At 39.1% G+C, this 25,449-nt stretch overlaps 1 protein-coding gene across 1 annotated transcript in view; it reads right to left on the bottom strand.

Moving 5' to 3' along the window:
- cdkal1 (CDK5 regulatory subunit associated protein 1-like 1) overlaps positions 1-25,449 on the bottom strand; it is a 189,391-nt gene that overhangs the window by 86,352 nt on the left and 77,590 nt on the right. The window contains exon 8 of the mRNA XM_026371931.1: positions 19,704-19,807. Coding sequence (XP_026227716.1) covers positions 19,704-19,807 — 104 coding nt within the window. The remainder of the gene's footprint in view (positions 1-19,703; positions 19,808-25,449) is intronic.

The following is a 25,449-nucleotide window of genomic DNA, read 5'->3' as shown; positions in this document are numbered from 1 at the left end:
AATAAGCTGTGAGGAGGGAGTACATACTGTATGTGCCCTGCTGAAGTGTGCTTGAGCCAGCAAGACTCTGAGTCAGTCAGAGCCAGATTTATTAAATGCTACTGTGCCTTTTTTTTTCAGCCATAAACATGTGTGACGTTTGTCTGTAATCACAATCTGTGCCTCATTTGTTTAAGTATGAAGCAACAGTGGATGAGATCACATCAAGATCCCAATTTTATGATTTTGTTTCTGCTTTGGTGTGTGTTACCTAAACTATTAACATTCACTAAACTCTGACAAGGCAGTGCAAAGATGGCACTGGGAGAAGTGAACAAAACGGCAGAAGGGAAAGATATTAAAGATCAATATAGAGAAGAGCAGAGGTTGGAGCCCCCAGGAGTGGGACTATGGACAGGTAGAGAGAAAATAACACAGAGGGAGTGCCTGCACGAAAGGAAACAGCTGTGTGTATGTCTAAATAGCGTTTGTCAGACTTTATCCAAGAAAAATATCATCAGCATGCCTGACAAATATCATAAAAATATCAAACAATCATCACTGCCAAATACTTCTCGTTTGCTGTGTGTGTGTGTGTGTGTGTGAGAGAGAGAGAGAAAGAGAGACCATTTTAAAGTTAACTGTTTAATACTTGGTTTAGGTTTAAGTGTAAAGGTTGAATTAGGGTTAAGGTTAGGGGCATTTACTAGACATTTATTTGTGATGGTTCAAATAAGGATAAAGAGCTCAGAAATGTGTTGATGACCTCTCACAGCTACAGAGTGGACCAGCGTGTGCGTCTCAATGACTTTTCCTAAGAGGGCTGCTAACAGGTTTAACTGGTGGACCAGTTGGATTATTTCAACACCTGGAGGAATGATACATTTAGATTAATACTTGCTCACACATGGGTTTAATGTTCCAAGGTCAATGAGCAAATACGTAATGAGCAAACAAATATTCATTACAATGACAAATGTATAGGTGTATAGATAAAGGTGTTACCAGACTACTTTTATTATTTTATTTTTGTTTCTCTGTTTACATATTGTTTCACACGAGCCTGTGTCCACGCTCCGCCTCTAAATAAAAGGATGGGAAGAGTAGGAGGGGAAATGAGATGGGGTCTTTGAAGTGGTTGCTTTGAAGAAGCGTGACAGAACCAACTGATTCAGGTGATTGAAGGCTTTAGTAAAAGCCAATGTAGAATCAGTAAAAGGGCCTTAAATCATTAGACACACAAGCAACACAACATGACTACATGTCAAACATGTTTCTTTTAGTTGGTTCAAGCTGGCTCTGATTTCTTCTGCTGCATGTTACACTGCTGTTCTGCTAGTGTCATTTTAATACTGGTTTATCTGTCATTAGAAGAAAATATTAGTTATAAGTATATAATTTATAAGTGTACATTAATACAGTTGTATGTGATACACTAACAACCTCTGTGTTTACTCTGCAACCTGTATAGATTTTTATGAGTACACTAACTGCTGGTTATTATGAGAGATGTCAATCAAGTCTCTTTAGCACAGCTCTAATTGATGCATCAAAAAAACAACACTGATGTTAGAAGTGTTTTCTGAGCAATTATAGCAATAACTACTCGTAAGTAACCGTTACATAATGTCTGTAAAAGACAAGATCCACAACAATAAATCGGGTAAAACTATGTCACACTGTCATTTATTACTGCAAGTTAGCATTAGTGTGCTCTTTAAATAATTTCCATGCAGAGAACTCATCACCAATGTCAACTTTCATCAACAAAACAGACATTGCAGAAATAATTGCCTGATTAAGGTTTGTGTGTGCAGACGCTGTATGCATGTTTAAAATCAAGGTTTGGATTTCAAACTCGCACACAATCTACAGTGTTTTATAAATATACATTAAACAAACATTTTAAAGAAAGGATTTATTGCTACATCAAATGGAGAAAACACACACACACACACACCTTATCTATAGCTGTGAAAACACATTGTACAGTGTCATTGACTGGAAGGCCTGTCTGACCTTCAGTCACATTAATCCCTCCGCTGTCCTCCCCCATCAGCCAATCCCTTCTGGCTGTCTGCCTCCATAGTAAAAGCTCCCCACCCACAAGTAGACAGTATAAAAATTCGGGGGCAGATGTCAACAACGGTAACTTGAGAAATGAAATGATGAAATTTGGAGGGACAGAGTAAAGTAACTATGTGGTCAGGTGGGATTTAGAGAAGAAAAGCTTTGCTGGGAGGCAAAAGAAAAACAGAGGGATAACAAACAATTTGGTAACACAGCAATGCATTATTTACCACTGTCTACATCACATGACTACTAACTGAATCGCCTGAATACAGCTGTCATATTCCTAGTTCACCACGATAAAATCTGTGCATAACAAGCTAACGAGCTTGATGTCACCTAACTACTTTATTTAATTAATTTGATATCTCTACTTTTCCACCACTATCCGACTGTGTTTGGCCGATTTGATGCAAGTGATGAACTGACACAAAACAAACTTTAAGATTCTTTCAACAATTTTGTATCTTCAACTGTCATTTCAAGGTTTAATCAAGTGAAGGTATTTTTCTTTGTATTGTCACTTGGTATTCAACACTTGTTACATTTCCTATTCTTAAACTTTGCTAATCTTTGGCTCACAGAGACGTGCAGAAAATAAACATGTTCACACACACAAGCAGCTACCTCATTCATACACATGCACACAAGCCCTCTCAGACTTTTTCACACATTTACACACTAAAACTCACGCACACGACACAGAGTTCAACTGCAGTAATTATACTGCCTAATATAGAAGAACAACTATTGATGTGCTGCATGGGCACCTTGCTAGGTAGCATCAATATCACAGAAAAATGTATCCAACACACACTTGTATGGCAAGTTTCCACTAAATGCATGCATGTGTGTGTGTATGCACATCAATGTGTACATATTCCACATGCATGTTTATGTGTGCATGCAAATGCATGGCTTGAAAGAACACCCTACACAATCCGTTAAACAACAACATGTCAGCTTTAACCTACTTTCAATTTGTATGTGAACTACATACATGACCTGCGTGTGCCTGAGCATGCCATTGAATGTCTGGATACATCAAAGTTTGCTGTGTCCGTCCTGGGAGTAAACTGACGTGGTGTATATGGGTCACAGATACTGTATGGATACACTATATCAAAAATAATTGGCAGAGAGACTCCACGTTCTCAGTGTGTGTGTGTGTGTGTGTGTGTGTGTGTGTGTGTGTGTGTGTGTGTGTGTGTGTGTGTGTGTATGAATGTCTAGGGAGAAATTACATCCTCTCTTTTATATTGTCTGGTCTTGTGAAGGGAGCAGATGGACCGCGGCACAGACAATATAAACAGATGTGTGGGCTCTTTAACTGCCCATAGTCCAGCGAGTGGAAGTTGCTACCTGTGAACTCAGAGATGGTAATTCATGTTAGTTCTGCTTCAATGGGAACAGCAGTTTGTAAGTGTTCATTCATTTTCTGCTTGAAGGAAATTAACACACATTAGAGCATAATTACAAAAGCACAATAAAACCTGAAGAAAGACGCAAGTTGACAACTGATCACTAGCACTTCGATTTACAGGGTGACTGATTTGGATTGCCTACATGAAAATACCAGTGTTACTAATACCAGTATAAGTTCCTGGTTATAAAACTGTGGATCGAAGATTTACTTTGCATTGGGAAATGCTAAACCACTAAAAGATGGCACTAAACTTAATTATTTTAAAACATATGCGAAGTCAAACGCCAAAAAAGAAATCAAATAAATAAATATGTAAGAGATAAACAGGGAAGGTTTAAATACACATACTGATTGATAGTAAAACTAAGAAATTACAGGTCTACACAGACTTGTTTCCCCTGTCAGGATTCAGAATCAGAACTGTTAACCGTAGACTTGTAAGAGGGCAACAAAGGGAAATATTACTATGGTCGACTAAAAGCTATACAGACAATATGGGAGTGTCACTTTAAAGTTAGCATGTCATCCAAATGTCCTACGTCAGCCTGTCTATATCTTGGCCTTCCTCTCACCCAGTCTATGCTGAGAAATATCCCAGTCCCTGCCGGGGCACAGAGGTCAACAGATTCAGTATGTGCCGGTTCACCACCTTCTTTAAATTAGAGTGTACAAATAGAAGGTAATTGTGTAGGCATATTACAATAGCATGAGTCAGCTATTCTCAGGCAGCTGAGTTGTCCTTATTTACATATTTCAACGCATGAAAAAAGCAGGATGGATAATGACAAACAGCAGATTATCAATTTAAGAGAGTGTAATAACGCTTTACAATGAAGGATTTTTTCGGGGCAATGAGACTAATGTTATTCCTGGCTTTGTTAGCAATCAACAGTCCTTGTTATCTGCTCTCATTAGGAAATGCTCTCATTAGTCTCACTTAACAAGCAATGAATGCAATAAAACAAGAGAGTGGAGTAAAAGATGCAGTTCTTACAATATGTCAATTTCATCTGTTGACAAATTGTATGTTAATGTGATTGAAAGACAACTGTCCCTGAGCTGAAAGAGACAGAACAGCCAGCAAATCATCATATTTGAAAGGCTGTCACCTGCAATGGCTGGCATTTCTACTTGGTGAATGGCTTACAGGTTGAATTGATTATCATAATTGTCACCTGCCAATCGATATATTAATTAAATCTTTTCAGCACTAATTGAAATGTCTGGGGGAAAAAAGAAAATCTAGATTTTTTCTATCAAGCCCAGATTTGACCCAGTGCCAGTCATTCAAGATAAGGAACTCATACTGTACATTAATAGGGTGAGTTGAAATTGAGGAGGGAACGAATGGCTTATGCTGATGGATTAGAGGATAGAGAGGCTGAGACACTGCAAGTGTGAGGGGGGAGAGAGTTGGAGGAAGTTACTGTGCGCAGATGATATTTCTGTATGTTTCAGAGACCCCAAGAACGGCAATGCACAAAAGCCAGTTGGTGTGCACACAGAGACACAACCTTAAGTCCCTGAAACAGCCGCATGACGTTGTCAGGACCAGTCCCAGTGTCCTCATAATGCTGAAATGTTCACAACAACAGTATCAAAGTAAAATATGTAAACACAAACATAGAAAAGCATGGACACCGCACACACATTAAAATGCATGATGACAACAATTTTCAGTCACACGAGATTCGCACACTAGTCACTTTATTTATTTGACAAAATAGGGTTTAACTCTTTAGAATTCAGAACTACTGACCTAATTTCTGTACATGCTGTGTACGCCATGCATTTGCCCGACTGTGCGCTTGTGCAGGCAGTAATTTGATAAACAACAATACGTCTGGTCAGTACTTATGCTAATATATTCAAGACCCGCAAGCAGGCATCATGTTTGTTTTTATTAACTCAGCCACTGTATGTTTATGGCGGTGTGTGTGTGTGTGAAACATTTTAAACACAACTTTCATGTGTCTCTGTGTAGTAATGAAGTTAGTGACTCAGTAATATATTATGCCTTTACTGTATAACTGTATTTGGAAATTTGCGAATGTAATATGTTTGTGTGTGAGTGTGTGTGTTTGCATGTGAGTTAATTTAGATAGTGGATTTGTAATCACTATCTAAATATGTAAATATTTGTATTTTTATGTAAACATATGGGATGTTTTCTGTAATAAAGCTTTAGACTAATGACAGTGGTTTGTTTACTAAGTTAACAAGCTAAAGAACAAATAGGCCATGCAGGACTACTGATCCCTATCAGCCCCTCATCTAACTACCTTGTGCCTTTATTCAACTCATTTTTATTAGAAATTAAAAAACTAAATCAGGGGAGAGGTCATTATTGTCAGGGTGATCTGATATTGGCATTCATATAATGCAACCGGTTTTGTTCAGGTCATTAACCCCAACTCATCTCCACAAGCTAAAACTAAGTTTATGTAAAATATATATAAATAAATATAATGAGGCTCAATTACTGAGTTAATGTTATATCCTTTACACTCATAAATATATATTAAAAAAATTAGTCAGTGTATCTCTGATACGTAGTATCATGCTTAAATGTGATGGAAGGGAGCAGAAAAGTGGAACATTGTGACCCAGCTGTAAATATAAACGCACATGGAGTAAGTTGAAAGTTTGTCACTTTTATATACCATAAACACCTTATCATCCCATGGTCACGAGGGGCACTGAAATATGTACTGATTAGCAAACAGCTGTAGTGAGTGATGGAATATTTTCTGCCTCTTGATTTGTTTTGTGGAGGACTGAAGAGGCTCTTTGGCCTGTGTAAGTGCAGTATGCACATGAGGGTGTGTTTAAGATGGATTTCTCATGACAAGGGTTACTGCTACAGAAAAGTAAAAGCTGAAGGTCAAACTAATGCACAAACACAATGGTAGCAACTATCAAAGAGATTTACAGCAAAGCGGAGTTGTGCCCCTCACACACACACAAACACACACACACACACACACACACACACACACACACACACACAGACATTACATTGGGGGTCAGACAGAATCAGGCACAGGGATTTCTGTAAAGTGACAGATGTGGCGACGGGCTGTTCAGTCAGGCATAAACACTCAGTTGCTTCTTCAGCTGAAGACCTGGAGTGACATTCAGTGTGGTCAGAGAGAAATGTGTTAGGACACACACACACACACACACACACACACACACACACACACACACACTCACAGGTTAAATCCTTCACTAATGACATAAGGAAACAGATTTCACTTTTAACCTCTAACTCTGTCGATAAAAGTTCATCAGTTCTTTGTATAAACTGCTAAAAAAGATAAGGCTGCATTTCTCAGGTGAAAGTTTTTCTGTTGAAGAACGAAATAAGGTATATTTAAGGTATATTTTTCCTAATATTATAAGATATTTAAAAACTGTCAAAGTTCCAGACAAACTTAATGAATATATACACAGACATCACAAGACATGTCCGAACATGCAGCAGACATGATGCTTAACCAGAGTCTGATATTTGGTCACATCTATATGACAAAAAAATGTAAACACTGTATTTCTCTGTTGTTTTCCCTCCTGTCAATGCAAAATAGTTCCTAACACTGTGTCAAAGACAAATCATGTATCATAGTAGGAAACCAATATTTTATAATTATAATATTAAGACTAAGAGCATTGTGCAAGAGCAAGTGCTATTATTTTTAACATACTGTCAAAAGCTGCTATTTACCAGCCAACCCACATGTTTACTGTTGCTGTAACAATAACACGCAGTAATACAGCTTGCACTGCAAATGCTTTTGTCTTCTTATGTTAGCACTGAATGTTGAACTACTGTTAAAATCCTCAATTTTTACTTCACTAACTTAAAAATAAACCTATCACCCAGGTAACAAATTCAAGCTGTAGAGTAGCACATGTACTAAAGTCTTCACCTGCCATGTTTGGTTGACAATGCCATCTTCCCACCCACTTCATTCATTTGAGAATTGTGTATGAACATGCTCTCTGACAGCACTGAAGACAAAACATACACAGTGAGTAGGAAGGGCCCATTATTTGGATTGGACATTGTGTGGATCAGAATGTATTAAGATTTAAATACTGCAGGACTAAAGAAACATACTCTAACAATACAACTTTCAAAAAATATAATTTGAAACTGCATGAATGAAAGTCAACATAAGACTGACTACATAGTTACATTTCTAAACTACTCATTTATAAAACAGAATACACCCATTTTCATTGTTTTTCTTACTTAGTACTATCTCCCATCAGTAAATTGATTAACAATATTTTTCTTTACAGTTCTGCTAGCTTGCCATTGCACTGTATTGCTGATTAAACACACAGCACATTGCTGGATTGATCTAGAAAGGGGACCATGGTAAAGTATTTCTTTATTTTCAGTGTGGTTACAGTACATTCTCTTTAAAAACAGATAATTTCCTGACTACAATATCCAGTTAATTGTGTGATGGACAATTATTTTTAGACTGACATAACTAATAAAGTTTATTTGTCAAGGGGCAATGGCACGAATAACCTTAAGCACTGAGGAAGAGTGAAAAGAGTTAAGAGCGAAATTTACTAGAGGACATAATCAACAGTTTACAGCAACATTTGCAAAACTGTTGTCTGAGCAAGTGCCTGTGTGTGCGTGTGTATTTGTCCGCGTGAGGGTATGCATCAGTTGTCCCCCTGTGGCCCTTTCATGTCATCCAGCACCAGGGGCTTGTGACTAAGGCACCGGGTGGTCCACTATGTGAGAACTGGCTCCTGCAGGGAGTGTGAAGAGACCCCCTGTTGGTATCAAAATATATACCACAAGGGGACAAATACACAGACACAAGAATGTGTGCAGACACTATACTGAACTGCAAGTTAATCTAAAGGAGTTGGTTTTTTTTCTCGATATGTTTTAGAAAATAAAGGCACAGTGGGTCTCTTGAAAGAACAACGCCTACAAAAAACTCTGTGGCACTCACCAATTTTCTACTTAATATTTGTAAGGGAGGCAATGTGTGGGAATGTATGGGAATCTTGCAAATTAATTATCAATTGAGTTTATGGTGCGACCACTGTGCTAAAGTTAAACTAACTGGTCCAGATGACGGTCACAGTTTGGCAACAGAACAAAAAAAAGAGAAACGTGTGTGAGTGCAAAGTTTTTTTATTTATTTAAAAAGGGCTAGAAACGTTCTAAACAGGCTGTAGAAAGGCCTGAATTGACCTTCTTAAAAATGTGTAGTTTCTCTAAACTAGGACGAGAAACTGCTGTCCCGACTTAAGAATAATAAAAGGTCAGAGGAAGACCAGCAACATGCGGCTTGAAAATTAAAAATTCAGGTTTGAAATAATTCTATTAACAAATACCATCAAACAACAAGTGTTAGGAAATAATTGGATCAAGAAAGTTGTCTGGTTTGCCTCAATGTGAGCATCAAACCAGCATTGCTTTTAAAACTATTCTCTTTATGTCTGCTTAGTCCCACAGGCCAGACAAAGTAATTAGGAAAAAGTAATAAATGAAGAAATGTGTAAATGTTTGTTTGTGTGATTTAGTGCCTAAAGCTGCCAATGGCAAGACTGGCATACACATCATCATAACAGCACCACAGCAGCTAAAATCATGGTTGATAAATAATTAATCCACAATCCACATGTCATAAAACAACCTCATCACTATGGATTATTAAAAATTAATTTACAAATGAGGAAAGAATTGTGGATGCAAATAACTGCAGGGCTAACATGCTGTTACTGGGTTTCCCTATTCATTCAGCTGAATTGAGAGTAAACGAGTGGCTTATGATTTCAATCAAAATAGAAAAGGGAGCGCGTGAGAGAGATGGAACTGACTGAAAATGAAGGAGGAAGAAAGAAGGGAAGCCATGTCAGACAGAGAGAGAGCAGAGTGAGGAAAGAAGAGCAAAAGACAGAAGGACAGCAGCATCACAGTGAGGTGAAGAGGGAGGGAAGTGATAAAAACGGAAAACAGACAAACACCAGAGCAAAAGGGAGGCAGTTGCATAATCGTTTAGACTGATGAGGACCAAATGATCGCAATACATTATTTTTTTTCCATTTCTGTCCGTCTCCAACTTCTCTCATGGGGCTATCTGCTTGAAAAACAAAGGAAAAGACAACATATAAGGGACTAAATAAGTATTTATTTAACAATGTACAACTATTGTTTCCTTCTCATTCTCTTTCTGGCACTTTTCAGCCTCACTCCTCAGACTTTCATTAGCCTCTCTCTTTTCCGCTCCCTCTCTTTCACTGGTAATGAGTTGTGTTGATCACAACATTGATGTAAGGTTCAAGTTAATTACAGGTAAAATAACCAATTAATTGTGATGTGTGTGTGTTACGAAGGTGTACATGTGATGTGTGTGAATGAGACGGTGTGTGGCATTAAAAACAGGAGGTCGGTGCCTTAGGAAATTGAGAACAGAGATAATGGGTTCACCGTTTGCTTGCATGTCAAACCAAATGAGCCGAATGTCTATATGATAATACATGTTAAGATTATTGTCAGTTAACAGTTTGGTGCTGAGGCCGTGGACAGGACAGTTAGAAATTATTTATCTAACTGGGCAATCACTTCATAGTTTAACGGGTAAAAGCACATTTACAGATTTAGTCAACATTTGACATTGGAGCATTTAACCCAGTCAGAAACAAATCTTAAATAGCTTTCGTGACTGATATAATGAAACTGAGCTCAAAGGAGAACAAATATAGGAAATATCAGATAGCCAGGAACCCTACCTAATGCTGCATTGTGTCTGCAAATAAATGCAGGCTTCTATACTTTGAGAACTGTAAGTGGGCAGCCAGTGTGGATGATGATCTGCCATGACAAACAACTAAAAAAGTCATTACACTATAACAAGTGAATGCCACTTAATGCCCAGCTGCCCTTTAATCGTCTACCTTTCACTGATCTAAAGCAGTCTTACCACACGGAAATCCACATGACTGAATTATGCCACATGGCAGAAACTTTAATCCCTGCAGGTATCTAAAAAGGTTTCTGGTTTGTGGCACTGCCTGAAAAGCTGAAGGAGTTCAAACAAGGGACTGTGTAGATTAAACGGCCCAATTAATCACTCCTTTTCCAGTCTCACAAGCACCAAGTCTAGACTTCAAAGTAGCCACAAACTTAAGGACTTGAGCCACTTGTAGCCTTTTTTTTTCTTTTTTCTAAATGCTGGTGTGTGTGTGTGTGTGCGCATGTGTGTGTGTGTGTGTGTGTGTGTGTGTGTGTGTGTGTGTGTGTGTGTGTGTGTGTGTGTGTGTGCGCGCATGCACGCCTGGGCTCTCATGTCTATTTCCTTGTGGACGAAAACTGTTCAAATACTTGCCTTGTGAGGACATGTTAGCCAGTTCAAAGCTGCTCTTAGGGTTAAAACAGGGTTTTTGGGTTAGGATCAAGTTCTAGTTATGATGGTTATGTTAGGGTCAGGGGTTAGGGAATGCATTGTGTCTATACGTGTCCTCACAAGTAGGGTGAGACATGAATCCGTACGTGCATGTGAGCGTGTGCGCGCGCATCATGACTCACTGGGCTTACAGAAACAACCTCATGTAGTCATGTAGTCTGTCTTCAACAGTAGAGTGGCTGGTTGTGAACCAGGAAGCAAAGGCTTAGTTGTGAAACACAAACATAAAACATGTGAAAAGCACAAAGAAAGTATCTTAGTGTTTGTACAGCTGAGTTTCAATTAAACTGGAAAAAAAAAGATATTTCTATTTCAGGAATGACAAAGTGAAACTACAGTACAACTCCTAGTGCAAGGGCGTAGATTCATTAAAACACCTTCCAATATCCTTGTTGTGAGAAAAAGAAATGTGGCGTACCACTTTTTGAGTTATGACAGTAAAAACCAGAACGGAAAGACCAGGAGAAAAAACAAAGAGAAACCGACAAGATGAACTAACAGAAAGGAGCAAAACTGCTGCTCTTAAGATCAGCAGATTAAGGTATTAAGGTGATTTAACTGACTTTATACGTAATCTGTCTCACTTTCTTTGCAGGGTATAATATTATAATTAATATGAATGTGACAGTTTTTTCTTAATCAGCATTTTAACTGGAATGGGACACAAACAATGGTCACAGATTAATTGAAAGGGGCATCCCTCAAATAATTATGAAAATTGTTTCTCTAAGTGGGTCATTAGAAATATTTACAAATCTACAATAACAAAGAGGGTGTCATTTATTTGTATTCTTGCGTGGACTAACAAGGAAGAAGTTGGTATGTAAACAACAGAGTAGCAGTGTGCTTTACGGCTTGGGAAAGGGAACACACACACAAACACAGTGGCGTTTTGGGAGGAAGAACTAAAAGCCAAATGTGAGTCAGAGGACTTACAGCAGTTAAACATTTTCACAGGCACAAGCCGACTACTGGTGTTTGTGTGTATGTGTTTTGGACAATGTGTGTGCAAAGCCAAGCTGACAATAACAAATGTAGGGAGGTGGGCACATGGTCTTGAGCTTAATGAGTCTTAATCCAAATGTCTTACTGCCACCTATTGACTGAGCGTGGAACTGTGAAAGACGGGAAATAAACAGATGGAGCACAGGGGCAAAGAAAAAGAGAAGTGAGAAAAGGGAAGAAAGATGTTGATGGGAGAGGGAAACTGAAATTAAGACTCCAGACTGCCCAAAAACAACTTTAAAATCTGTAATACATCTCCATCTGTTTCTTCAGCTGTTTAATTGCTCTAATCATATGTCTTCGTGACATAATGCATTTGTTGCATTTACACCAGTGTGCTTAAAAAAAAAAAAGCCATAAATCACTACCTATCCTACAAAGCATAACTTCACAAACATACACATCGCAATGGCTATACTATCCATTTCACATATACAATGTAGATCTAACAGCAAGTTTTAAGTGGATACTTCACATAGCTCCTCTATACTTCAGTAAACACTGTATGCATCTATATATTTATTTATGTCTAGAGTATAGAACTAGTGCAGTAAAGAAAGTTAAAGATAAAATAGCCCACTGAAACAGCAGCACGATGATAAAGAGTCCAGATGTGGCTGTTACGGTGATAAACAGCAGTACAACTGTGTATAAATAGATACAGGTGACATTCATTTAGCAGTATAACAGAGGATTAAGCAGCTCTAATGGATACAGTAGAAAAAAATACTGGGGAAATACTGTGTTACTAAAAAATCTGGCACTGATTGAAGCATTTCAAATGCAGTAGAATACTGGAGTACGGAGAGATGAGAGGTGTGGACCCAAGTTCACTGAGGACAGACCAGATGGCGTCTGCTGGACTTACACAATGTCACACACACACATACAAACACACAGTGGTGACATAATAGCAGCATGCCAGGTGTGCAGTTGGTGGCCTGCAGTCTGGCATTGACTGTGAGTTCTGCGTGTGTGTATGTGTGTGTTTGTGCATATCCTGTGCTCCCTTTGTGTGAAAGGGGCCCCCTATTCACTAGTCTGTGCTGCCAGCTTGGCACTCAATCACAGGACAAGACGGTATACGCTCGCACACACATACAGACACACACGCGCACTCTCAAAAACACACACACACACACCACCCTGTGCTGTCTTTTGTTCAGCCTATGTTGAGAATGAAAAGGAGCAAAACAAGACAGAAGTAGGAGAGCAAATTAAGGACAGCGGTTGAGCTTTAAGAGCCAAGGAAAAAAAAAAAATTTTAAATGTTAATAAGAAAAAAAAGAATGGGAAAAGACACAAAAACCAAAAAAACCTGTCCTATCTCATCTCAAGTGTCTCTGAGATGACTCAGAATACAGACCCAGACAAACACAATCAGTATCATGACCATGTATGATGAGCAGCTGGGTTGTACGGAGGTGCACAGAGGACTAAATACGTATATCTGCCTTCTATTATTTCTGGGGCTAATTGTGAATGGTCTGACACTGCACTTACAATAATGACACAACCAGTGACATATTTTATACAGAGACAAGGCAGAGAGACAGATGGAGGGTACAGACAGGGTACAGGGATTAGACATAAGTAGAAACAAGCTGACTGCATGGTGGATGAAAACACTAACTGCGGGACTATCTACTCTGCCTGGAGAATGAGAAACTACATTCGTACAACTCCCTTTCGGTCACTTTGTAGCTACTTTTCTTGGCAGTACAAGCTGAGTGGGCAGGCAAATGAACACTCGTGTGTGTTAACATGTCCAGAGGTCAACAACTTTTGGCATATATCCTGTGCAGGAACTGACAAATGCATATTTTGTGATCACATGGGTTCTGTACTGGGTTCTGGGTCATGTAGACAAGTGTCCATACAAGCTCGTATGCATTATGTGAGTTTATGCGCATTTTGGAATTATCCGTTTCATGTGGGTAAGTGATAGGTTCATTAATTGTATTCTGAAATCCCAGAATACAATTATTTAACTTGATATAACTTTAATTTCTAGTCTGTGCATGACAGTTTTAAATGGTTTATTTTGCATATGTATCTTAGACTTAATTTACTAAAATTAATAACCTAAAGCAGCTATGATGAGCATGATTTATTATAAAGGTCACGCTGTGAAAAATACTGAGAATTGAATTAGTAAAGCTGAGAAACATTAAAGATCCTAAGATTCTAAGAAAAGAGTTATATCTGTCACAATCTAAATAATACTCTTTGTGATACTCTCTTCGTCTTCCTCAGTGCTTCACTAGTGGAAGATTTAGACCCATTCCCACTTTGCATACTTTGTGTTTAAATTCACCTGTAAATTGACAAAGGGTCAATTTTGATGGTCAGTCTTCACTCAATAACCCATAATAACATTTAAGTCCATATTAGGGGCAGCTGCATCATGTTTACCTTCATTTTCTATTAGATGTGTCTAAAATGTGACCTCCACCTGGATATTCTTTAGATAGTAAGACACAGACCTGGTACCACAGTTGACACTGCATGTCAGGACAAAAAAACAAACCAAGGAGTGCAAGAAACTCCCTGTAGACCATCACGATAAAACACAGTGTCAGCGCAATTAAATCGCAAAAGATTTTTTAGAAAACATGTTTTCACTATGTCAATATGGGTTTATGTGCATGAGTGTATGTGTGACTGGTCTGTTTTGAGTTTAATGGATAAACAGCCAGTTTATGAAAAAAAAACATTGGAGCCTGAACTATTTCTCAGAGCAGAAGAGCACACATGGAGAAACTTATGGCTGTGTGAGAAATATCTGCGAGTTATCGGCCTGGAGGAGATTCAGAAAATCCATTTTTTGCTTCTCCATGAGAGGTTTCCCAGAGGATAATGAATCTAACTGCCACCACACACAGGAAATTTGTGTTAGTACTTGCATACTCAGCAATTTTCCACATGGTTTTTCCAATAGACAGCACTTTGATGTTGATGACTCAACTATGATCAATGTGCCCCTGTCAGTATTTCAATCTCCCCGTTTGTCTACGTCTGTTTCCAGCTCTCAATCAGAGAGATGTGTGGTGTTTGTTTCATTTTCATTTTCTGACCATGTATTTTACCTGAGTAAATACCAACAATGTGCAGATTGTGTTTCTCTCCAATCTGCACATAAAATACAGGTACTGATATATGCACTCTCACATCTGCTTTGACCCTGTAAATCTGTCAAATGATGCTTTCAGTACCACACGGTACAGACTGATTCATTTACCATTCTTGTGATTAAATCCAAGGTGTAATTTAAACACCCACTAGTCTTTACCTTTAACACCCAATCTTTGAGATGACTCCTGGTAAACAGCTTCATCTGTGTCAGTTGCCGCAGCGACAGAGGTAAAGAGGATCTGACACCTGTCACAGACGTTGCGATCTTGCCAACCACTTGGCTAACATATCTTCTACCTTTGCCGAACTATGGCTATCTGTCATATGTCATCTAGCTGGAGCATTAAAAATAAGCAGTGTCATTTCTGTGAATATATGTGTTCAACGCCGATTCCATCATGCAAAAATGTTAGAAAAAGCAGATGTTGTATTTGAATACTAGTGGATAAATCTGTGTTCATTATATGTCAAAAAAGACACTGCATTGTAATTTCAATAGTTTTAGTAGTGGTTTTAGTTGTTCAGTGAAACACAGTGCACCAAATAATTTTACACAGAGAGCAAAACAACAGCTGTCGGGTCTAGAAAAAAGTAATTGATGACACAAGGTTTCAGTTATGTGTTGCCATCATGCCAACAGTCGCTGAAGCCCAAAACTCAAGCTGTGTCGTGATTGCTAAGACGCATGTCGCACACTAATATAGTGTGTCATGTGGGAGTGATAGCAGTGCCTCTGTATCTATGAAGCGTCACATCCTGTTTTAGACAGGGCCATCTCAAAATACCCTACTAACAGTTTAAAATCACAAGGCAGCAACGTCAGTGGGGGTTTGAAGACCACAACAAAAATAGAGTTCTCCCTCGTACACTGCCTTAGCACCTCAGTCAGCTTTATTGGCCCCTTGCCTCCTGTCACTTTCTCAAAGCCAGACATCTGCAGGTGGCAAAGGTTAAAACCCTTTTAGACTAGATTATGACACTGTAAGAGAAGAAACCAGCACCTTTTTTTTTTTTAAAAACGTAGACAGAGGGACAGATAAATACTGTAGATAATGCATTACCTCTGAGACCAGCAAATGTTAGAACATATTTTTGTTAGCATTACACTCACAATTTAAAATGGCCTTTTCCCCGTAATGAGCATTTCTGCCAAAAAATAAAAAATGTGCGAAGCCTTGTGCTACCCTACAGGTTTTAGCAGCCTGTCCACTGCTGCAGAGGGACAGCCTTGATGGGAGAAAGGCCTCATATCAGAGTCAACCCTGTTATTTTTGCTAATGTACTGACAAGGGGTCTGATCTGCGGGTTTTAAAAGCACAATGTCAGAAAACCTCCTCACTATAAAACAGCAAAAGCAAACTGTGTACTGTTCAGAACAACACAGTGAATCAGAGGTTCAGTGCAAGGGAAACAGGAATTCAATTTTGTCATGTATTTTGCTAGAGAAGTTTCATGAGAAATTCTTGTTTTAAGAAGTCTTTAATTATTTAGAGATTACCACAGCTTAAAACGCAAGTGTCACATTTTGACATACTGTACAGTCAAGTCCAAAAATACTCTGGGCTCCTGATTGCCACTACTCATGATCCCCAAGACAGAAGACCAACATTAAGAAGTGAGAAATGAGAGGAGGAGTAAAGAAGAGAAGGATGAAGGCAACAGACATTGACTAGAGGAAAGCGAAGAGGAGGAGGAGAAATGTCACTGATTTGTTGGCAGACTGCTGGTACACTGTACTCCCCTCACAGAGAATACTGCCAGCTTCAGAATTACTCACCCAGAGGAATATGATTAAATATTTCTTCCACTTCTGCACACACACACACACACGCAATTAAAGATACACACTTCTTTACCAGCGAGCAGACCAACCCTCACTCAATCACCGTTTCTCAAAATGTCTCGCACAAAACAGCCCGTATGAGCCCCCACCCTCCCCACCCATACACTTGAGCACACACCCACAACCTTGTCATTTCCTATGACATCCACAGCTTCCATTACCTGCATACATTAACAAACCTCTCTGATGTTAAAAATTATACATTCAGACATTTGAATAATTCAGATTATTTTAAAAGCTGTGCACTCACTCTTTCTTTTTCCAGATGGAAAGAGAGCTATTTACCTCAAATCGCATTTGAATAAATCCCATAAATCCTTTCAAAGTTCCCGGAGATAAACCAATCAAATAACCCCAATGCAGACTGAGTGGCCAATCAAAATTAGCATTCATATTTGCAGTCTCTTTTTATTCAAAAGACATCAAATAGCAAATCAAATTGCAGGGCCTATTTATGAGGCTCAGTTTGTTTGAGATAAGAAAAAGGTGGCTAATAGAGCAAGAGTGTGAAAGAAGACTGCACTGCCATAATGTAATTCCAACCAAAATATTTGATGAAGTAAATAGTATGCCTTTGGTCCATAAATGTGGTAGATGACTCTACCAAAGAGTGTGGATAGCCAATTAATCCGGAGATGGAATCTGCTTATCACACTCGCCCGTGTGCGTGTGTGTGTGTGTGTGTGTGTGTGTGTGTGTGTGTGTGTAAAGAAATATGTAAATACATTGCCAAATTAATGTCAACAAAATTCTGAAAACTATGTTGGAAAAGTTTGTCTTCCTGGGTTTTCAACACGTCTGTGTGTGCGTGGTAATGTGGCATTTACGATATCAGCATTTACGCTAAACGGAGCTGAACGGCTTAATAAGCTTCACTAACTTTACAGCATTTTCATTTTGACTGTATTTTGTCCACAGTCACTGTATTCACTGTAGACAGTGAAACCTCATCTATCTCTCATTACCCATCTCTGTGCTATTCCAACGGTTTGTACATCATGACAGGCAGTAACCTCCAGCTTCCTCTTTCTCTGTTTTGAAAACAACTAACCGTCTCTGAGACTCATGTTTCCTGCGTTTTAACAGATTACACGCACAGACACAAAAAGCCTTTATACTGTATGTTTGACCTCCATGACCTGAAGTTCCTGCTTTGTATCATACAACTATGGTTAACCAATGTCAAGTCTAATACATATTTCCCTGAATTGGCTTGAGTGTAAATTGGTTTTGCAAGTGGTTAAATAATTAATTTATTCCATCTATGATTGTCATTGACGCTTGTTCTGAGCTTCCAGACCCAATGTTTGTATTATAAGACAGTCAAGCAGATACAATAATATCACTCACATAAAAGTCTTACTAAAATGCTGCTTTTCTCTGCACTTCTGACTCAAACAACTGTAATCTTCACCCTGTACTGTCATCCATATCCCACATGCACAAAGACACACATATAATGTGTTAATGGTTCAAACAGCTGGTGAATCTGCCCTTGACTGCTCACCCTGGGGCACTGCAGTGGCATGGATACAGCTCTTTGAAAGAGTTCTGGATGGGATTTAGAAAGCCCTGTCATTGTCAAGGGTATGTATTTAAACTAAGGCTGTATTGAGATCAACAAAAGTACTGCTTTAAAATTTCCATACTACTTCATTCATATTAACAAAGATACTTCTCTGGCAATGAGAGTGAGTGATGTGGTGTGATGCTGATACAAAAGAACTCAAACTGTTATGCAGCATCTTTATACCTGTTAAGGCCAAACACTAGACTTCCAGGTTAATATTTCACTTTCCTGCTGGTGTCTGTATCAACATACCCCCTTGTGGTTTTTGGACACAATGCTGTTGTCAGTGTGAATAAAGCTTAAGGTATTAAGCACTGTTCTAGCATCTTTTCATTTGTTCTACATCTCACAAATGTTCTTCAGTTTGATCTGAAGACCTCAAACCTTTACTCATCTGTAGACACCACCTTCTTTCAATCTTCCAGTGTCTAATGTCTGTGCTCTTTTGCTCATCTCAGTCTTTTGTTTTTATTGGCCTGTCTGAAACTGGTGTTTGCCGTGTACTGTTTAGTGCAGGTGCCAGTTGAGGACCTGTAAGGCATTTCTGTCTTAAACTACAAACTCACACTTCTTTTTCTGTCCCTATTAGAGCCATTTTAGACTGCAAACCAGAAAAACTAACTATTAAAAATCCAAATGGCTATGTTGGTATAGAAGTCATAAAACAGACAAGTAAATTATCTAGAAGTGACATTTGTGTTATCAATGTGTAGACTTGCCCTTGACTGACCTGCTCTGGGCTCTAAGAGGCATGGCCTGCTGTGCAGTTGGGAAATGAGGGAGTCTGCTCTTAAGGAACAGATGCTAGATCACAGCAGCTGTTCATTTGGCATAAAACTAGAGTCAACTGGCTGGACCCTCTACCCAAGAACAAAAACATCAACATGTGTTAGTAAAGCCACACGTGACATAAATCTTTGCAAACATAATCAATAACAGCACCAAGAACCAAAACTAATACACAAAATAATCCACTTAGAAAATTCGCACACTCACCAAGAGTCAGTAATCCCATGTGTAACGTCTGCACTTCATATGTACCAATTATCCAACAGCAGCTTATAGTTCCACAACATATGCATCAAGTATAACAGCCAGTATATGTTTGTCGGAACTTCGGTGAACCTTACACCGTTGCCATTTCGGCAACTCTTTGAAATAACTTAGTATTCACAGTCATGTTTTGATTGTGTGTTTGCACATGTGGAAGAGCAATGATGTACTCACCCTGGAAAGATTGCCTGGCTCTCTCCGCTAGCTCCTCAATGGGATAGCTGGCCAGGTCCCCTCTGGCATGTTTGGTCTTACAGTACGTACATGCATTCAGACACCTGGAGAGAAACAGTCAGACAAAGAAAACAAGAGGAAGAGCATGAGATGGACACGTATTTCTATTGCTACAACAAAAGGAAACATCTTCATTACAGTTAGGGTGAGATGTTGTATTGTCACATAAGTTCCTCAATTATTTAAGCAAAAATGTGAAAATCTGCAATGTACAGGCTACATTATGCCAAAAATGTAATTTTCTATTAAAAAAACAGTACATTTATTTATTTATATTCATGATTCGTTATAAAATCGACACATACTGCACATAATCATTTACAATATAACATCTCAAAATCGATATCGAACCATAAACATTTTTACTTGAATCCTCAAAACCAAACCGTTAAAACAAGAAGGACTGAGAACAACGTGGCCCAAGATCTGAAAAAGAGTTATTAATGGTTTAATAAGATCAATTGATGCACTTTTTTTTCCCTCAAGAGAGCAGAAGATGAAAATTGGGAATCAAAACACTCCTTTCTTTCCTAAACGGTTTTCCAGTTAGCTCCAAAATAACTGCCACCAGTTGTCTCTCATACTCAGACATTCAAGACATTATTTTGTTTTATGACAAGTCATAATGCTTAATTTCAAATTAACCATGACTGGAAGGGGACTAAAGAGTGGAGTCCGCAGACAAACGCAGCATCAGATAAAGAAATATAATGTGGCGTGAACTCTGAGAGTCTTTGTGTAGGATGAAGGGGTCTTTTCTTCTGCCACCATTAAGTTTTTTCCCCTTTTCTTTTTTTTTTTGAGTAAAGTTTTATTTTTTACCCCCAATTTGTCATACTGGGTTAAAAATATATGCAGTTCATATGCATAAAGGAGTTCTGTTTCACTCATTATTTCACTTTTGGCTTGAATTTCTGGCAGTAGCACTAGTTAGTGGCTGGAACACTCTGCTGGGTGGGAAGTTAAACACTGCAATTAGTTAAATGTGTGCGTTTATGCGGATCAAAGTACTTGAAAGGAAAATAATACCAAAATACTTTCCCATTTTATTCATAATCCTTTTTCATGTCTATACCTGTGTAATACTAAAAACTGTCCTTCAGTACATGAAGCCTCTTTCAAACATGTACTCTTTTCCATTAACCTTACGGCATATGAACGTATCCGCTTTATGTCTGAATGAGCGCCCTGGTCACTTTTGTGTAAAAGCTGCAACAGCGATCTTAATAAGCGTGACCCTAGTAACATTTAGGCCTTATTAAGTGTAGAATGAAGTCAGATGTCAGGGACAAATAATTAGGGCTGTCAGACCGTTTGAAAATAATAACAAAGCAACGTCAGAAGAGGTTTAAGGTATTAAGATACATAATAAACAGAAGTGCTGATATTAGCGAATAGAGGGGTAACCTAAGATTTTGGCTCCCTCTCTTTTACTAATGGAACATGTAAGACCGTCATAGGTGCACAAGGGTACACGTTCAGTATCTATATAATCATTTTGAAACACAACTAAAACCCCAAGAGCATTTTTTTAATGTCACGGTGGAAAAAACAGGGAATATAGTTATCTGTCCATCCATCTCTACCTCTCGGGGTATTGCTTATCCTAGCTGAGCACACTAAAGATGGCAGCTAGGTCACAGGACCTAGCTGTGGAGAAAACACAGACAGATGGGGCCCGCATGTGCACGCACACACACACATACACCACCGGGGGGTCCATCCATCTTAATGTGATCAGGCCCAGCTGAGTGGATCACAGCTACATTAATCTCCAGAGACAGCCAGTGGCTTGTGTGTGTGTGTGCGCTTTCCTCAATTATGTGTGTGTGGGTTCATGTGCCTGTGAGAGTGTGCTGCTGAACATTTGTACAGTATCACAATGGCACATTAGCAGGTTCGATCAGCCTAAAGAGACAGCGACAACTAGTCAGAAGCCTTAGAGAAAACAGAGGAGCAGTGTCACTTGTGTGGGACACACTGAAGCCGTGCTTGGCTGGGATTTATTGTATTTTATTTGAATAGAGGAGAGGGAAGAGATTTTAATTACAATGGAATTGCTTCCCTCTACCCAGCAACAAGAATGTAGCTTAAAATAACTAAGCTGCTCTTGATAAAAACAGCAACACCAACAACATTCCAGCATTGTAAAGGACAATTGAATTAATACCAAATATTTCTCCTCATCAACCCTCCACGACTTTCCTCCTTTGTTTCCGTCTTCCTTCTCTTCTGTTTCATCCCACTTAATTAAACCACAGAGGTAGATGTTGTACCTGACAGCAGTGTAGTTCACCAGTGAGTTACAATAAGAGAGGTTACCTCCCTGGTGTGTGAGTCTGTGTTTGTGAGAGAGAGAATATTGTGTGGTTTCAGCTTTGAAAAGGTAACAAAGAAAGGAAAACCCTGAGGTTCCTCTATACGTTTGGAAACCTCCCTCGACAGTCACACAAATATGCTTAGCAAACAGATACAGTATAGTTCCCCTTGGAGAGGCTCCATTGTGGAGCATTTTAAAGACAGACTGGAAGAGAGTTGAGTTGAGCAGGGAAAGGTTCTCTCAATGATAAGCATTTAGGGTCTAAACATTAATTAGAAAACGGTGAGCGTGTGTTCATGGGGGTTTGTATTGTGCCAGCTTGAAGATGCAATTATGAAAACAAAGCCTAAACTGTGCGGGAAAGTCGGTGTGCTTTGCAAATTGTAAAGCAAGATTATTCATTGCGCTTATTGTTGGAAACTGGGAAAGGGGTGGAGTGGGTATATGAGCAAACAAAATCTTAAAACTGCTATTATATGAGTGAACAAAGCCTCAAGCCTGTAAATTTACTGTTGGTGTCATCTCAAAGTCAAAGTGGAGGTTGTGAAATAATGTGGAGTCAAGGAACAAAGACTGCTGGCACAATGGAGTAAAGACCTATTAGTAGCAATGAATAGAAGATAATTAGTTATTCAGAGAAGGTTTGGCAGCTTAACCCAAATTATCCTTGATACACTGTCATGAGTAAGAACCTGACTACATTCAAGTTGCTTGGGAACTTTGCATGCATACCAATAACCTTGTGTGATGTGAATAAAGATGATGATCCTTACATGTTCTCGGCTCACCTTTTAAACAAAGAAGTAGGTGTTGACGAAGTAGAAGCACAGTTGTACCAGTAACAAAAGCAAACAAATTCAACTGTATGAGGAACCACATAAAAAAAGTTTGTTGATGTTGATAGTCCTGCATGTCAGCATGCAGCCACATTACTTATTGGATCCTGCAATATTCAGTGAAATACGGGCATGTGACATATCTTTAACAGTCAAACTTTGTGAAACAACCTAGTTCTGTGTTTTTTTTAAGAGACACCCCTGACCACAGAGGAGCTGGTTAAGACCTGAAAACAGACGGTCTTATCGACTTGCTTTCTGCCCTGCCAGTAAGTAGGTCTGGTCAGAATGAAAAAATAAATAAACACAAAGGTCTCTCACCATTATCTTACACAATCGCACTTTCGCATTTTTGTATGTGTTGACAATATTTTTGTGTGTACGTGTGTGTGTGTGTGTGATGTAGAGGGGTTTGCGAGTCTGCACGCGCACATGCTTCCTTTCATCTGTAAGTAGACCAGTGTGCGTATGGCTGTGTGTCCTCATGCAGCTGGGGCCCATTCCTGTCACTGTTCAATTCAGCCTTTGTGTCTAACCTCTTGAATTCTGTTATTTAGTCTTGTTTTCCCAGTGCTACACACTGAAACAGCTATGTGTGTTCAAGTGTGTGTGTGTGTGTGTGTGTGTGTGTGTGTGTGTGTGCGCGGGTTTTAGAAAATGTGTCACATGCTGACCTTCAATTTCTGTAACTACTACAGCAGCCTTGCTTGATGTTTTGACTAAAGAAAGACAGCACGTGCATGTGTATGAGAACATGTGCATGTGTGTGAAACCACAACCCCATGTCTACATAGGAACTATGAATGTTTTCCCAACTTCTTGTTTTGTCTGCAGAGAGGCCTTGAGAAAGTGTTTGTACCAGATCAGTCAGCCCATTGTTACTGGACAAGAATGGTACCATGCTTGTTTATTATTGAACCACCAGACATGCTGATAAAGTCAGTCAAAGAGGTGCAGTCAGACTTACAAGCAGGTTGATTAACTGTTTGGCCAGTTGATTATCTCACCTGCTGTCTGCCACCCTTACTAATCATTTTACTGTGTAACTGACTCAATAATGAACTCACTTTTTGTTGACACAAAGTTTTGTTGGCAAAACTAAGCAACCCGCTCACCGGAACTTAAAGTAATAATGTCAATGTTCAAATAAACTACTTGTTGAACTAGTGACTGACTGTCTCACTGACTGACTATTTCACAGAGTCTCTGGCTGGGCAGGCGATTAACTAAAGCAGGACATCTGCAGGTATCAGACATGTTAACTGCAGGCTTAATACAACCATCTACATTCTACTTTGTGATGTGTCACACATCTGTAAAGTTTCTGTGATTGAACTTGTTGAGTACCTACTTCAAAGGATTTCAGACCTATTCAACATACATGACCAGCATCTGGAAGTCGAATCATGGCAACTGGATTTCCTTGTCGTCAGGTTGAGCATGACCAGCAGTTAGGATTGACTGTAATATCTGCAGGTAGCACCGCAACTATTTTCATTTGCTCCATAGGTAAAGATTGGCTCACAATAATGCACAGCGATCCTGCAGATGGTAATGTGACCTTACTGACTGATTGAAAGCAACAAATGAGATGGCTTCAGTTGGCCTTACAAAGCAGCACAATAGAGGATATTGGCAACAGTATGTACACGCAAACAACACAGATAAAAACAGATTCCTGAAGTTCAAATCTCTAGGATGGTGTTTCTGTCTAACAACATTGGTTCGAGAACTATCAACCTTTTACATCTCACAAGGAAACATGTAGTAAACTGTGTAAATAGTCTGTAAGATGATCACTTGTGTGTCTGTGTGCGTAAATTGTGTTTGCCTGTGACACACTGGGGCTAATTCAGTTACTCAGGGGTTCTGCGGTATAATGCCTTGTAATGACACACAATCTCATTTTGTTCAAGGAGGCACATAAATCTTTTGGATTTACTGTGGGGAGCAGAGTCTCTCCTGGTGAGTGAATGGGGAGAACAGTGGATGGAGATGGAGAGAGAAAAAGAAAAAGGGAGAGAGAGAGTGTGTGTGTGTGTGAGCGTGCCACCGTTTTAGGCATGTATTTGTGTGTTAAGCAGTGGGAAATGGAATAATATGTTCAGACCAGTGGAGCTGAAAACTACCCATACATTGGTTTGATAAACAGCAGGAAAGGCCACCACGCTACACAGCGAGAAAAGGTGTGGGAGTGCAGGCATGTGTGAGTGTGTGTGTCTATATATGACGTGTGTGTGTTGGGAACAAAATAGAAAAAGAAAATGAGAATTTTCTTTGTGGAACCGTGTGTATGTGTTGAATGTTTGGAAAATAATAATAAAAAAGAGATTGTGGATTTATTGTGCAGCCATGCATTTACACAATCCTACACATATGTATGTGATCAAAAACCCCTGTGTAAACACCGTTCACTGCTCCACTTTTCTGAAGCACATCAGCACATTTTCTCTTTGTTTTGGTGCTCTTGCACATGAGTCGTTTTCACTTCTGCTCCTTGGGAATAAAATCAACACAGAAAAAGAAAAGA

This window comes from Anabas testudineus, chromosome 16, assembly GCF_900324465.2.
Source record: "Anabas testudineus chromosome 16, fAnaTes1.2, whole genome shotgun sequence".
In the NCBI taxonomy this organism is placed as follows: Eukaryota; Metazoa; Chordata; class Actinopteri; order Anabantiformes; family Anabantidae; genus Anabas; species Anabas testudineus.
Note: the sequence above shows the minus strand (reverse complement) of the source record. Positions and strands in the feature narration are given on the sequence as shown.